Source organism: Leptinotarsa decemlineata, unplaced genomic scaffold (assembly GCF_025532065.1).
Source record: "Leptinotarsa decemlineata unplaced genomic scaffold, Ldec_3_MD MMD2_P_RNA_scaffold_5, whole genome shotgun sequence".
NCBI lineage: Eukaryota > Metazoa > Arthropoda > Insecta > Coleoptera > Chrysomelidae > Leptinotarsa > Leptinotarsa decemlineata.
The window spans coordinates 16,254,101-16,271,837 of record NW_027412532.1 but is presented as its reverse complement, the minus strand read 5'-3'; the positions used below and the strand labels follow the sequence as shown (position 1 = coordinate 16,271,837).

The window sequence follows — 17,737 nt, the reverse complement described above, 5'->3', positions numbered from 1 at the left end:
AGAGTTATCCTTGGTAAAAAATTCCTGCATAAATTACTAAACAACAATATAGAAAATACGGTTCTTTTACCCGAGATCAATTTCTTAGTACCAAGAAGTGAAGGTCGACACAATCTGAAATTCTATTGCGAAGCATCACGCAAAAATGTTGTGTACGATCACCATTGAATTTTATGTGCAGTAGCTTCAATAAAATCTGTGAACATTGCGATATTCATTTCGACTCTCTGAACGCCTTGGTATCATGTATCCACAATCACTTTTAATAATACTATTAACAATTTCAAACATTTCTCACTTATTCTGTGGACATATTGAGCGACCCTAGATTTCTCCGATTTCTGAAACGGAATATGAGAACCATGTTCCTTGTAGCGAGCTAATATAGTCCGTTTGGTTTGACCAACATATTTCTCATCACAATCCTCATTTGGATGTTGATGAAATAAGTGGTGAAGTAGTCGAAGAGTACATCCCGCTTGCCTAAATTTGCATGGAACAAAATTGCTTCCAGTTCGCCAACTGTTTTTATGGGTAACATTATATTGTTACCAATGGCAATGGGAAACCCGTTATCTCCTTTCATGGCTGACCTGTTCATGAGCAAAAATGAAAGCAAAGGAAGAGTTGGATTACTTTCCACGAACCTGGATCCGATACGTGGATGAAGTATTTGCCATTTTCGATACGAATAGGACCCAACTAGCAATTTTATATTTCATAATGGTTGTGAAAACGTTTCGGAGAAAAAAATTATAAAACCGTATTTCTCCCAGAAATGTTTTCAATGTGTTTATAAAACAGCTATGAATAGGAAATCGGCACCGTTTTATAAAACATTATAGTCTTCATTAATATTTTGTAAGGACTTTCACAAACACTACAAAATAGTTTTATGAATATTTCGGCAGTTACTACAAAATATTTCTAACACTATTCGTGAACAATCTTACAAAATAATTGAAATACAATTTTATAACAATTTCTTGAAGGTGCAAAAAGTAATTTTGTATTGGACACTAGGAAAATATAATAGATATGTCACCAACTAAAAACTAATAAATAGAAAGGTAGGGGCCATTTTAATAATTTCACTTTTGTACTTATAAAATAATTTGGTATCAATAGCAAGAGTTTTAATGTTTTCACCCCTATAAAACTGTTAAGAAACACTTAGTTCTAGGAGTGATGGTATTGCGGCAGAGTGGGACTACTTTTAAAGCTATAGATTTCTGTAAAAATGAAGATAGGATTGTTTGGATAAATATTATCTGTCAGGATGTTCTGGCTAAGAAGCTTCTTGCATCGATTATAAAGGCTTAATTTCGAAGGAGTTTCCTACTAGTGATTTGAGTGTATATAAACATGGTGCTCCACTTGACGGATTTTAATCATCAATAACCTTTTCCTGTTTTTAGCATGAACAAAATTGAAGCACTAAGTTACATGGGTATTCGTCTAAAACGAACCACTTATCCTATTTTATTTCCAATGACCAATATTACACGACGTTATTAGGTATATAATTTTTGGGACGATAGTCAAATTAATCTGACAAATCCTACTTTATTACACGACCTCTGAAATCAATGTCAGCTGATTCTTTTTGAATGCTGCATTTTATTCTTGGCGACAGCAAATATATATTAGCGGAAGCAATTTGATTTTATAACAGTTATTTTATTGTTTTGGATGTAGTAAATATACCATACTATGAAATAGTTAGAAAATTATCATTAAAGTGACAATGTGATAATGAAAACAAAATTGTGTTTGAAAGCATTCTAATAACATAATTTTATTAAAGCTACAAGAAGCAGTTATAAAATAATCTTGAAAGAGTTTCATAAAGAGCATAAAATCCTCACAGAAAAGTGCTATAAAACTGCTACAAATAGATTTACTTTTACAGGAAAATATGTTTTATAAGTTAATTGTAAAAATATGTTTGTGATAATTTCGTGACTATTTTATAATGGATTTTTGATTTTATTTCATAAACGTTTCTATAACAAATTTATAAAACACTTTTATTGCTTACAACTGTATTATGTTCAGAGTTTGTCTAATATAATCAATTGCAGCACCATGAAATTATAAAACAATTTTGCTGGTTGGGGAGTAAGATAGAAGATTTTAATTTTTCGTCTGATATTTTGCCTCAACAACAAATTGGCAAGTATAAAATTGACGTATGATACCTATGTGATAGTTATCAAAGAGGTCGATAAGGGTTTAGAGTTTGATGTATATAGAAAGAATACGAGCACTTTCCGGTATCCCTGACAGCTCCCGTCATTGCCCACAACAAAAAATGGCGGGACTACAATTTCTTGTCCATAAACTGCTCACATTTCCCTTGAGTAAAGAAAGGTATGCGATTGAGAAATAAGTTGTTAGAAAGGTGGCTGAATACAACGGGTATCCATCAAACATAGTGATAAATTCATTAGAAAACAAAAATTTAGGGAGTATCTCTGTAATGCCTCGATTTTCGAAAAGAGGAAGATTTGAAATTCATAGTGCTTGCATATGAACCCAAGTTCACCATTTGGTTGGTCCGAACATTCCAAATATTTAATATAAGGGTGGCTTTTAAAACTGCACGTACTTCAACAAGTCCGAAAGACAAGACGTTGGAAAAAGAAAAGTCTGGTATTTGCGAAAAAAGCTGTGAAGATTGTGATAAGGAATATGTTGGTCAAACGAAACGTACTACATTAGCTCGCTACAAGGAACATGTTTCGCATGTTCGGTTTCATAGACCGGAAAAATCTAATGTAGCTCAACATGCCATAGAGAACGACAACAAAATAAGTGAGAAATATTTAAAATTGATGAGACCTGTACACGAAAACAGGTTTTTCTGTATGTCTTCGAAAGCTTGGAAATCGAAAAATGTGGAATGAGTTCTATGAATAGCAACAAAGATCCTATTTCGGACAGCTCTTTGTTTGGCCTAATACTTGATAATTCTAAATAAAAACCGAAAAAAAATTAAGGGGAAAATTGAAGGGGGTGATCACTAACATAGAGGAAATACATAACAAATGAGAGGTATTAACAAACAGGTAGTTTTGCATAGGAACAACAACAGGTAGAGTTAGGTTATACTAGCCGTAGTAGTTAGACTATTAACATGTAGTAGTTAGGCTACTAGCATATAAAAACACTAACATAGTAGTAAAATTCAGTCACAATGATCTCTTGAGAACGCTTACTTAGAGGGACCATAATTTTGTTCTAGTGTTGGGAAAGTGTTTTCAATAGAATTGAAGAATAGTCAAAAAAATTTAACAATGCATCGATTAGGAATTACCAGTCCAGAACACGGTGCAAAAAGTTTTCAAAATATCATTCACGTACAATGAGACACAGAACACTAATTTCAATAAAGTATTTTTGCATGAAAAAAAAATCATACTAGAAACTCATTGTTATCTGAACAAAACACATTTCATATTGTGTTCACAATTTCATAACAAAGTCTTGACTATTCTCGACTTAATAAGGAGTCACATGAGTTAAAATCAAAATACATGTATTTTGCAAAAAAAATTCCGTGCAATATATAAATGACAAGTGAATTATTTATTGGGATTGTAAATTGCATGTCGTTTCAGTTTTTTTCTCAAATATTTTTGAACGTGAAACGTTGTTACGAATACAGTTTACATTGCGGAGATATGATTTGATTTAAGTACAAACCGGGTGATATTCAAATCATATTATATGATCATTCATCTCAAGATTGTGTACTTCATGAACTGTGGAAAACCAACAATAGGTTGATAATGTTTTTTCGCGATATCGCATTTTGAAATATATCAATTTGATTTTGTTTGGAGTATCAACTGTCCCTTTCGCCACACTGAAGTGATAATTCAGAATTAGAATGTTTAATATTCATTTTCCTGAAAACTCCCAACTACACATTAATAATCCTAGGTTGTTGTTTGAAAATTTAGTTTTACGATAAGATTTTGGTATGTTTGCGGTTTGCTGATTATGGGTTGAAGGGTCATGTGTTTGGGAGTTGTGGGTTTGAGTGTTTGTATGTGTAACGATTTGTAAGAATTTTGAATTGAATTGAGTTGATTGTGGTGATTATTTGCTTTACAAAAAGCTTCAATTTTTGCGTATAATAATGTGTTTTTACAAATTAGTCGTATGAATCTATCAATGTGAACGATGTTATCTTAAACTTTGTAAGGCGAAATAATAATAATAATAAATGGTATTTATTTTACGTGGCGGAGTTTAGCAAAGCGCTATTCTTCCACTCAACCACGTTTGAAAAAAAAAGAAAGATTACAAAAAATAAATGGCAACTTCAGGACAATAGTAAGATTAAATTCAAATGTTTATGTTTGGATCACTGTTGGCTGAGCAATTCAGTTTTAAGTTTACTTTTGAATAGCGATAGTGATGAATTTTTCAAAGATTCATGAATGAATTATACATTGTCTCAGCATGATACGTGAAGGATCGTACATAGATAGTGCTGTTATGATTCGGAATGTCAAAAGTATTGTTAAATCTAAGGTTTCTTGAGTGTATCTGATGTCTGGGAAGGAGTTTATTTACCAAATAAGTGGGTTGTTGGGTTTTTATCAGTTTGTGAATGAAACAAGCGAAATGCAATTCTCTTCTGTTTTGCATTTTTAACCAATTAAGTTGATTGATGGAAGGGGTCACATGATCTCTGTAATTGAAGCTGAATATTAGTCTAATGCAGGCGTTCTGTACTTTCTGAAATCTTGCAGAAGTTATGGAATCGATACAAGGGCCATAGACTAAATCGCAATAATTAAACATAGATAGAATAGATAGAAAGGGTAATTTTGAGAGACCTACTAAGATATTGTCTGTTTCAATACAGATGTTTCAGAGTACCGTACGACCTTTGAATGAGAGTATTGACTTGATGAACAAATCTGAGGATGTAGTCTATATGAAGTCCTAAACATTTTATTTTGTCAGTCAATTCCACAGAATATCCATCAATATACAAATCGATATTATCTATGGCCCTTCCACGATCTTTGACTTTTCCAAAAATTATTAAAGATGATTAATGTTTACACAGTGTTGCTGCAAAATCTGAACAAGATTTTGTATATCATTATTGAGCAATGTTTCGTGATCAATAAGCTGATTTACTTTATCGGAGTAGTACAAGTTAGTGTCGTCTGCATATGTATGAATGTTGAATAACTTAAGGACCTTGGAAAAGTCAGATGTGTAGATAATAAAGAGTAGCGGGGCGAGAATTGAACCTTGCGGGGCTCCATGACATGCACTCAGATTATCAGACTGACTACCCTTTATCACAACACGTTGCTTTCTATTTTTCAAAAATGAACTAATAAAGTCACATGCCTCCATACTGAAACCAAAAAAACCACGTTTAGCGCACATCAGATCGTGATTCATGATGTCGAAAGCTTTACTGTAATCGAGAGACAAGAAAAGAGTGACCTTTTCATTATCGGTGGCTGAAAAAATATCGTCGGTCATTTTCAACAGAGCACTAGATGTACTGTGATTTTTCCGAAAACCAGATTGGTGTTCAGGCAGAATGTTATTATCAGAGACATAAGAGTATATCTGACTATAGGCTGCCTTTTCTACAATTTTTGATATTGCCGGTACTATATTTATGGGCCTCAAATCATTTGGTGTCGAAGGTTTAGAAATTTTGTTTATAGGAAAAATAAAAGATTGTTTCCATAGTTCCGGGAAGATACTGGTTTCAAGGCATTCATTGACTTAATATGTTAGAACTGGAGTTAAGTAAGGGACACATATTTTGATCATTTTGATAGATATCTTATCTGATCCGGTAGCATTCGTTTTTATGGAGTTGACTATCATGTTAATATCATCCATATTGATTTGATGGAATTTAAAAGTTGAATTTTCTTGAAATTGCGTTGTTTTGTAGGAGTTAAGAAGAGTATCCGGAGGTTCAGTCGCAATTTGAGTGACCGAAGTAATAAAGTGATTGTTTATTTCATTAGGATTAGAAAAATGTTCAGGAATATCTTTCCTGTTTTTACGATTGACAATGTCAAATAAGTGTAATGTGTCCCATAGATGTTTAGCGTTTTGTTGATTTTTAATGAAATTCAAGTAGGCTTTTTTCTCTTTCCGTATAGCAGCTGTCACCATGTTTCTCAAACCCTTATAGGTGTTCCAATTATAACTCATTTTGTACCGTTTATATTTCGAAAAAGCTGAATCTTTTGTCTTAATCATGATCTTCAAAACGTCAGTCAACCAGGAAGCTTTGGGTTTGCTTATTCTCGTCGTTATTATGGGGGCATGAACATCGAATACGCAAAATAAATAATCGTTGAAAGTTTTTACAATTTCATCTACATTTTCTAAAAGATATATATCATGCCATGGCATTTCCATGAGATCATTTAGATTTAGAAAGTTATCCTAGTTGAAATATTTATAATTTCTGAAAGTACGATAAGTATGTTTCATTTTCAGTGATTGAAAAATTAACTCACAGAATACTGAAGTATGATCGGAAATTATATCTGCATTTATTGTCTGTACGCTTAAAATATTTTCCGTATTGGATACAGCAATAATATCAATCAGTGACGCACTTGAATTTGTTACTCTAGTGGGTTCATCATTTACTATTGTGAAACCGCAAGCTTCCAAAATATCTATAAATTTGCGAGTGTTATTGTTAGAGTTATTTAAAATATTCAAATTAATATCTCCTACAAGAATCGTCTACAGTAGGTAGTATTGGAGGGATTGTATTTTCAAGCGAAGTAATGAATTCATTCACATTAGTGTGAGGGGGTCTATACATTGCAACAACTCCTATATTTTTACCATTCAGTTGAAAACTTACCCGCAATTCTTCAAGAGATGTGTTAGAACCGTCAATGCATACTTTTTTCAATTTATTGTTGGATTTATAGTATACAGCTATTCCTCCTCCTCTGCCCAATCGATCCTCTCGTATGGTTATTTGATGCTACTTTGACCTTTGAAAGAGAGACAGACCAAAATAATAATGCTTTTTTTTACTACTTTGAAATATTTTTGTAAATCAGGTTTGGAAAAGTTGATGTTAGTTGATGTATTTTCAATATTTTCTTCCGTCCTGGGATGTTTTTGGTTTCTATACAGTGTGTCTATACATTATTAAGTAATGGAAGAGTGGAAACTTGAAGGTTTTTTTCTTATCAATATCAAGTAGACAAACATAAATCCCACCAAGTTGTTCAAAGTAATTTTTTTTGTTGAGGCAATTTATCGATTGGAAGATGAAAGTCCTTTCCAGAAAAAATCTCATTGACTCATTTTGTTCAAAGGTGATAATTTTAGTTGAGCATTAATACATTACGTGTCCTTCATAATAGACATGATTACTAATAGCACTCTCTCTCACTGTTATGTGATGAAATGCGGTTTTCTAATAATATCGATGTTTGACCAATATCACAGTAATGGCAAGGAATTGTACAAACGAGTTCAGTTTGCAAATTTATGAAAGTTGTATATTTCAGTTTTGAAAATAAGTCATTGATAGTAGTTAAAGTTTTGTTAGCTATTTTTACATTGCATGTAAAAATGTTTTGTTTCTGTGACTATATACCAAACCCCTACGTTTAAAAAAATTGTTCAAGGTGGAATTTTCTTTCAAAACATTTCTTATCGACAAATATCTGTTTTAATGAATACTCCAGCAAGTTTTTTCATTTTATCCTAATTGAATTTTTCTTGAACTCCTGTGATGTTTTCCTAACGAACATAAATTCACTATATAAATGACATTACCAATATCCTTGGAAATTATCCATTACACCGCCAAAGATAACAAAAACTTTTCATGTGCCAGCAATTGAAAGATGACGCAATCTGAGGTGAATTAAGTAATTAGAATGTACACTTTTATTATTAGAATGAACTTCAGTCGTGACAGAATGAAAGAGCCAGCTCTTCAAGCTGTTCTTGGTTTATTCACCAGTCAACTGATATTACTGAAAATAATAATAGTATAAAAAACACACTTTATTGCGAGATTTCCATTTGAAAGTTTACAGAATTGCGTCACGTGTTTTACTATACGACAGCATCTTCGGGGTCACAATACTGTTTGTAACGGGTGATTTTTCAAGAGTTATAGGATTTGATTTTCAAAACAACACAAGAAATTTGAACACTGACTTTTTCGGGATGCATCGGTAGCTCTTGCAATGCTTGTGGCTGGTCTTCACTACAGATGCGGCAATTTTGCTTGTTAACATGTAAACGTATCCATTCAACCAGAAATGAGCCACGTCGCTGAACACAATTTTTCGATAAAAATGTAGATCTTCCTCTAACTTTGCACCAGCTGTATCTTATAAAGTTTTACACCCAAATCCTTTCGCAGAAATTTTCTACGTAGTGGAGTAACAGGGGCCCAATTGCTGCCAAATGGCGGCGAATCGACATTTCACGCTCATCACGAACACTGGCGGATACAGCCGCGATATTTTCTTCGGTCCTCACTCTATGTATGCGTGTTGGTGGTTTAATGTCCAATAATGTTAACTGGATTCGAAATTTAGTCACAAGCTTCTGAATAGTTCTCCCAGTAGGCCGACGAAACTGCCCATAAATTGGAAGAAGTGCACGATGCACTTTCTTCACCGAGCACGAATTTTTATAAAAAAAATCCTATAATTTGCAAGCGTTATTCATTCGTAAGTCGATTCATGGTTAAATGACCAAACTGAACAAGTTTGACAATGACACAAGAAACAATTCACGCGTGATCTGTCAAAAAAGGGTGTTGCCAAAGAGATACCAGCAAAAAAATCACTCATTACAAATTCAGTGTCGTGCTTTTATAGTAATTTGAATCATGATGACTATAACTACCTGCTAAATTTCTACATGATAAATGCATCACTTAAAATATTTACCTACCTAGGAACAACTCATAAGACTGAATGATAATGAATATAATTTTACCCGAGCCATCAATTTACCTACTTTTTAAGTTCTGTCTTTATTACCAATTCGCTTGTTGCAAACTGAACTCAATGAAGGGGAACAATTCAAATCTATTCATTGAGCAATAATCTCGAATTTTTACATCTATATTGATATCTGAACATTCCAAAAGGTTGAGTTTTGAATTTTTCTCTTCTAAATGCGATGCGTCATAATCGTGATTGACTCGTGCGCCTCTGTCTTACAGTTGGGTAAGATGAGGATTATATTGGTAATGCATTATGAAGGTTCATTTTGCCTTTGTCTCACTATGTACCACATCAGTATTTCATAAAAAATATGCCCGAAATAAGGTAAGAACAAAGCCTTTTTTTATTATGGTCTGTTTTGGAAAGTTGGAATATATTTTGTTAAAAAAAATGTATTTTATCATCATTTTCGCTCAAGCGTTCTTAAAAGTTACATCAAAATCGGCCACTGCAAATTATTCGTGGTTTATAAATAATGGAATAAAACTATAATCACCTACAACCCAACCATGCTTTTTAGTTGAACAAACCTGATGATATTGTTTCTCTCATCATAATGAAAATAAAGAGTAAGTTAAAAAATGAGTTATGATGATATCAACTTCTTCAGCGAAACATAGGTATATCGGCATTGTTCGTACCAAATTTTTCATAAATATAAATCGAACCGTATAGAATAATTCATTAATACTGTTACGAGGGCAAATTTCACTTATTGTTGTTTTGTTTTATAATGTAATTATCGTACATATTTATTTGATAACGGAATCATAATAAACATTGTTCATTTACTAAGAACGTTCAAAACGATAAATTCTCACAAGCGTTCGCTACTAAACGAACTAATAATACACTAAAATTTCACATGAATATACATATCACCGCATAATGTAGGACCACGCGTACCAGGCCCCTCGTTCGTCGATCTCAGTCTGCAGGAGACAGCAGGAGTGGAATCTGGTAGCCTGCGCACAAAAGCGACAGTCAGTTGTTCGCGTGGCCTCTTTGAGGCTGGTACAGAGCAGTTGAGTAGGCACCCCGGCCTTCTGTCAATGAAAAGTTACATTTCCTAACTGAAACATGTTATAAAACGGTTTCTAACTGGGTCTGCGGTTTCTGGACTCGGTCGGATGATCATTGTTAGTGAACTTTCGTTGTTTCCAATGAAAATATGACGTTTATGTCGAAGCACCACACCAGAAAACCCGTTCAAGCGAGTTTGGAAAGTAACGGAATCAAGCAAGCATGGTATGTTAAAATGTAGGTGTCATTGAATCTTTCTCTTTGTTGTGCTGTTGTCTCTAGTATCATTGACCTGACCTAACCTAACCCGACTGAGGAGAATGTTTGTTAATAGAAAGTGATTGATTATGGTACCCCCATTTCGTAAAACGTCAAAATATTAGTGAAATTAGTTTCGTGCGAATTCTGACATAAGGTTTTTCTAGTTTTAGGTTTCACTTAACTGAAATTTTATAAAAATCACTCGTATAGTTCAATTCAAAATATCCCTCCCGATATTCAGGCGTTTTTTAATGAAAACAATATTTTATTTCGTTGGTTATTGTTGTTAGTCGTTGGTAAAAATATTGTTAAGCTTTTGATCGTTATTTCAAGGAAACTACAATCATTTTCAATATTTTTTTATTTGTAATGATGAACCAACTTGGAATGTAAGATACAAGCCGAAGTTCAGACTGTTCGCTAACAACTAGTTTTTTTTATACCTACTTTATCACTTATTATCAGTTGAAAATCGTGAAACTTTCTCTTGTGATACCACGAAATAAGTGAATAAACATCAGTTATTCCAAGTCATGCCTCCATTCAGTTTGTTTCTGCAATACATCTGAATTGATTACTTTACTTTACAATTAATTCTCGTCATCCAATCTATTCGAAATAGCTCTATTGTAAATCAAAATAGCAAATTTCACTTGCTTTCTGCACAAATCTATCAGTCATGAACACACCAGAACCTCAGTACCTGAACTATGCTCTTTCAGGTCCTCAGTGGTTTAAGAGAACAACCAAAACTGACGAATAGACGAAATTGATTTGGTCATTCAGTAGGTTACATCCGCGATGCTAATGTTTATGAATTTCCAAGGATTCCAAATAATTGAGTTCCCAACCCTTGCTTGCATAGTGCAAAGTTTTCGTACCATTTAGAGAAATTTCGGCCACATTGTCCCACATAAACACTATAACCCTCCGAACATTTGAGCGATTTCTCCATCTTCTCGAAGATGAGTTTATAAGATGAAATGTTCAGAGTATAATAATGTTTATGTTTGACAATGTGGCTGAAATTCCCCGAAAAGGTATGCTGAGCATGAAAGGCCCTTCAGACTAGATAAAATTGATTCAACGTTTTTAAACCATTCATTGGAATGCATCCACAAATTCCCCAATCTAGACGATACGGAAATTTTGCGCTATGCAGGCAAGGATTGGAAACTGAATTATTTGGAATCCTTGAAATTCATAAACATAAGCCATGCGGATGTAACCTACAAATTTACTAAATCTAGTCTACACATTGTCACCAGGTAAACAAAAGTTAGGTACTCAATTAAGTTAAGGACTTCTGTTATTACCCTTTTTTTCAAGATACAACACAAGCACTACAGGAAAAACCTTAAGGTGCTCTAAAAGCGTTGCCTGTGGGAAAGTAGCGATTCACATTGGATTTGAATCGTTGAAGATTCAATTCATTTGAAAACCGTTGTCACGAAGTTTTTCCACATAAACACAGTTCTCTAAATGAAAGAGTTCTCAAACGGTGAAATTCAAGGTGTACTGAGTTGAACCTTAAAACGAGAAGCAGCCACAGTCTTTCGCGTATTTCTAATATGCACCGCTCTTAGTGGAATCAAATGTGCCAAGTCACTTGAACACCTTCCGCGAAAATATCTGTAAAAATTGGCGTGAAGTTATCCACAGATTTCTGGCCACACATGCCGACGTAGAGGAAAATAAAAATCTGTGGTTGGCATACAAAATTATTAGCACCCGTACTAATATCTGTGGCTAGAAATACCTATTCACTATAGGTTGAACGTGAAATTATTAAGACTATTTGGTGTTTAACTTTTTTATAGAGTCTTGAGTAGATTGAGGCGTTGATACCCCATATAGAAATGATATCCGATGATGCGCGTCCATCAAAATCACACAACTTCCATAGTTTCTTGAGAAGATTAACTTGGTGATAACAGTTTTCTTGTCATCTAAACAGATTTCGAAAAAGAAATTGTTGAAACAATCAGACTCATTTTTTGATATTCCTTGTATTCATGAAAATCACACAACTCTTATAGAATCTTGAATAGATCAACACAGTGAAAACGTTTTCTTGTTACCCATACAAATTTCGAGAATAAAATTGTTGAAACGATCAGACTAACTTTTTCAACCCTTGTAGAATTGAATTTTGGGTAGATTAACGTAGTGATAACAATTTTTTTGTCACCCGAACAGATTTCGAAAACAAAAATGTTGAAGCAATCAGACTCGTTTTTTGAAATTCCTTGTAGAATTGGAACCAGAAGATGTGTTTTCATGAAAATCACACAACTCTCATAGAATCATGGATAGATAAACACAGTGAAAACCGTTTTCTTGTCACCCATACAGATTTCCAGGAAAAAATATTGAATAAATCAGACTCTTTTTTTAAACACCTTGTAGAATTGGAACTAGAAGATGTGCGTTCATGAAAATTACACAACTCCTATAGAATCTTGAGTAGATCGATATAGTGGAAACTGTTTTCTTGTCACCCATACAGATTTCGATAATAAAATTGTTGCAACAAACAGACTCATTCTTTGAGATTCCCTGTAGAATTGGAACCAGAAGATGTGCGTTCATGAAAATTACACAACTGTTATAGAATCTTGGGTAGATCGATATAGTGAAAACCGTTTTTCTGTCACCCATGCAGATTTCCACGAAAAAATATTGAAACAATCAGACTCACTTTTTAAAACACCTTGTGGAATTGGAACTAGAAGATGTGTGTTCATGAAAATTACACAACTGTTATAGAATCTTGGGTGGATCGATATAGTGAAAACTGTTTTCTTCGTCACCCATACAGATTTCGAGAAAAATATTGAAACAATCAGACTCACTTTTCAAAACACCTTGTAGAATTGGAAGTAGAAGATGTGCGTCCATGAAAATTACACAACTGTTATAGAATCTTAGGTAGATCGATATTGTGAAAACCGTTTTCCTTGTCACCCATACAGATTTCCAGGAAAAAATATTGAAACAATCAGGCTCAGTTTTTAAAACACCTTGTAGAATTGGAACTAGAAGATATGCGTCCATGAAAATTACACAACTGTTATAGAATTTTGGGTAGATTGATATATTCAAAACCGTTTTCTTGTCACCCATACAGATTTCCAGGAAAAAAATTGAAATAATCAGGCTCAGTTTTTAAAACATCTTGTAGAATTGGAACTAGAACACACATCATATGGTTCCAATTCTACAAGGTGCTTTAAAAAGTGAGTCTGATTGTTGCAACAATTTTTTTCTCGAAATCTGTATGGGTGACAAGAAAACGGTTTTCAATATATCAATCTACCCAAGATTCTATAACAGTTGTGTGATTTTCATGACGCATATCTTCTGATTCCAATTCTAGACGGAATCTCAAAAAATGAGTCTGTTTGTTGCAACAATTTTATTATCTAAATCTGTATAGGTGACAAGAAAACAGTTTTCACTATATCGATCTACCTGAGATGAACGCACATCTTCTAGTTCCAATTCTACAAGGTGTTTTAAAAAGTGAGTCTGATTGTTTCAATATTTTTTCCTGGAAATCTGTATGGGTGACAAGAAAATGATTTTCACATGAACGCAAATCTTCTGGTTCCAATTCTACAAGGAATCTCAAAAAATGAGTCGGATTGTTTCAACATTTTTGTTTTCGAAATCTGTTCGGGTGACAAGAAAATTGTTATCACTACGTCAATCTACTCAAGATTCCATAAGACTCATGCGATTTTTATGCACGCTCATCATCTGGTTTCGATTCTACAAGGGGTTGAAAAAGTTAGTCTGATCGTTTCAACAATTTTATTCTCGAAATCTGTATGGGTAACAAGGAAACGGTTTTCACTGTGTTGATCTATTCAAGATTCTATGAGTTGTGTGATTTTCATGAATACATAGAATTTCAAAAAATGAGTCTGATTTTTCAACAATGTCTTTTTCGAAATCTGTTTAGATGACAAGAAAACTGTTATCACCAAGTTGATCTTCTCAAGAAACTATGGAAGTTGTGGGATTTTGATGAACGCACATCATCGGATATCATTTCTATATGGGGTATTTGAAAATAAGTCTAATATTTTCAATTTTATTTTTCCCTAAATCTGTATTATTGATGGGAAAAGGATTATCAACGCGTCAATCTACTCAAGACTCTATAAAAATGTTAAACACCAAATAGTCTTAATAATTTCACGTTCAACCTACAGTGAATAGGTATTTCCAGCCACAGATATTAGTACGGGTGCTAATAATTTTGTATCGCAACCAGAGATTTTTATTTTCCGTTACGTCGGCATGTGTGGCCAGATATCTGTGGATAAGTTCACGCCAATTCTGTAAAAGACAGACAAATCCCCAACCTCTCTACGATGTTCCAGACAGGTTGCAAGTGATGATCGCGTTTCCAGTCAGGCGGATGGCTCTTTTCTGGATCGAATCCAGCAGCTTCAGGGTATGTTTGGGGGCGGAGCTCCATACATGGGAACAATACTTCAAAAAAGGTCTGATCTGAGCTTTATAAAGCATTAACAGTTGCTGAGGTGTGTACAGTTTTCTGGTTCGGAACAGTGTTCCAAGCTTTTGAGAAGCATTCTTTGCAGTTCCAACGACATGATTGTGCCACGACATATTGGTGTCCATTTCAACCCCTAATCAAACTCATCGAAGCAGAAAGCGGAATGGTCTGACCTGACATTATTATATTCGGTTCGGAGGCATTTATCTTTTGAAGAAAACCGATGCCTGAGTTTTTGTGGCATTGAATTGAACCTGGTTACTTTCACCCCAATTCGAAATCACTTCTAGATTCTCATTGAGATATGTAACCACCCGATGCCAGGGAAGAGGTGCCTCCGTAGCCGATGTCCTGAAATCCAAATGGAATGACTAGACAAGTGTGCTATCTTGTTTTTTTTCAATGAGTTGTTAATATACCATAAAAAGAAGGTTGAAAAACAATATGGATCTCTGGGGAAAATCATTGTTAATGGAGAAAGTATTCGAGAGATATCCATCCACGGCCATTTGCCAGAAACGTTCTTTCAGGAAGGTTGGTAAGGCCTTAGAAATAGCAAGCGCACAACTCTTGACTTTCCATGTTTCTCGATTGCATTATTCCAATATATGGGTGACATACGATAAAAGGTCGCCTGTTGATCATTGTTTTCAAAAGCCATATTGATGATCGCTCAAGATGTTGAGGCCTTCCAATATCTTCGATATATGGAAACGGCTTTCTCCATGATTTTTGATATCACTGATAGCAAAGCTACTGGTTTATAGTTCTTGTAAGACAGGGAAAAGTCTGCAAAATACTGGTGCGAGTTCATTTGTCCACTTATAAGTACGATGACGGCACTTCATCAGGACCATATGCCTTGTTGATATTGAGCTGAAAAGTAATTTCTGGTATTGTGGATTCTAGTGTGAGAATAGTGACTGGTTTCCCAAATATTATTGCTATCCATATCGCTTGATTGCTGTAGAACTGTTCAAGTACATATTTGATATATGTCTTTGTTAATACCAGTAGTTAACAGTGAAATATTGGGATGGATTATTCGAAAAACTCAAAATAACATTTAAAAGCGAGAGAAGATTATTTATATGAGTTATGTAACTATATTACTTTATCATATTTTTCGTATATTTATTGATGATAGCATTTTTATAATCCATATTATAAATTCATTAACACTTCCATATTAAAGCTGTATTCTCACTTTCGTTCTTGAGATGGCTTTCAATTGATAACTTCTTGGGATGCATTAGACTTCTGAAAAAAAAAGTTCATTTTTGTGGCTGGTATTTCGTGAATGCGCATTAGAAAGTTTCTATATTTTCCTGTCAAATTTCGAAAATTCTTCTCTATAATATCTAGGCCATAAAACATTCAACCTTGAGTATGGAATATTCCGTAGCTATGGCAACTATCTGCATTTGTACAATACAACAGTCATTTTTGTATCAATTCATTGGACATTGAAGTTGGAATGATTTTGCCACATTACATAACCGACAGACTGCGAATAGCCATGATGCTCTCCATAGGTGTGGCTCGGGGAGTTATTAACATTGACGACTCAGAACACTAGGGTTATGACGATACCGTTACCAAGGAACAAAATCCATTGGGATATTTCTAGAACCAAGTTTTCTGTTGTCGGTTTTGGGAATTTCTGTACGACTGTTATATGGACGACATTCTTATTTATCTGTAGTTATAGTAAAACTGAGTCTATTTAGTGTTGACAATTGCAGACTCCTGGAACCAATTTCAGCTGCCTCAGACTCTAGTGATACTATGCTAATCAGGTAATCATTAAAAAAGAATAAAGCTAATAGGCCAACTGTACTTGAAAATACAAATACACATTCCTACCGCATGGAATAATAATAAAAATGAATTCACCACAGTGTAGAAACGAATACCTACAAGTTTATCAATCTGATTTCTCCCAAATTTGAATTTCTGTTTCATTCCAATTTTAGTGGGGACCCAGGCTGCAGCCTACTATGGTCCTTTTCGTTTGTTGTAAAACGAAGAAGGCATTATAATAATACTTAAAATAGTTCTGTCGAATGGGTACATGGGATCATTGAAAATACAAGTATAAATATTGATGCGTCGCAACTAATATGTTATATAAGCTATTTTTTGTATTTGGCAATCAAAATCAAACATTGAACGAAGGTCGCCAAAAGAGACACCCAACAACGATATTTAACAACAGATGAAAATGACGCACAGTTGTGGTCACATTCCTCTATGAAATGCATTTTGTTGCCAAGTTCAGGTATAATCTTATATGTTTATTGAATTTACAGTTCGAAGTGAATACGAGACTAGTCAATATAATTGATTAAAACGGATGAGTTTCAAGGTGAAGAGTAATGTTTGATTCAGCTAAACAATACCTAATAAAATTTTGAAATTATAAGTAGTGTCCGACCGAAACAGGTTTTTACGACCGAAACCGAAACCGAATTTCGGCAACGGTCTCAGTTTCGGCCGAAACCGAAACTTCCTTACAAGGATTATGTTTTGAGGAAAAAATGAAGAAAACGTTAATATAATCAGTCAGTCTTAATTTTTTTCATCTTTAAATCACAACGTTATGCAGTCTTCGACATTTTCACTCATTGATAATCAACAAATCAACATAACAACCCCTTATTTAAGAAAAAATATATATTAATTGCACCTTGAAAATACGCAAAATAGGTGAGGTGTTTTTTTGAGTAGGTGTAGATTCTTCTTTTGAATATTATTAATGGTTTTTCGAAAATATTAAACATAAAATTACTTATTTAAGTTGTTACCTAATATCACAGTAGGTACTTAATTAAATGAAAAGGGTTATATTTTTAGGAATGACTAATTTTTGGAAAGAAAGATTTTGGCTTTCTATTGCTCCATCTTGATTAAAAAA

At 33.9% G+C, this 17,737-nt stretch overlaps 1 protein-coding gene across 1 annotated transcript in view; it reads left to right on the top strand.

Annotated features, from left to right (window-relative positions):
• The first annotated feature begins 9,909 nt into the window (after positions 1 to 9,909).
• LOC111502818 (uncharacterized) overlaps positions 9,910 to 17,737 on the top strand; it is a 151,864-nt gene continuing 144,036 nt past the window's right edge. The window contains 1 exon segment of the mRNA XM_074169642.1: positions 9,910 to 10,256. Within this exon segment, the coding sequence (XP_074025743.1) occupies positions 10,180 to 10,256 (77 nt within the window). The 5' untranslated portion in view covers positions 9,910 to 10,179.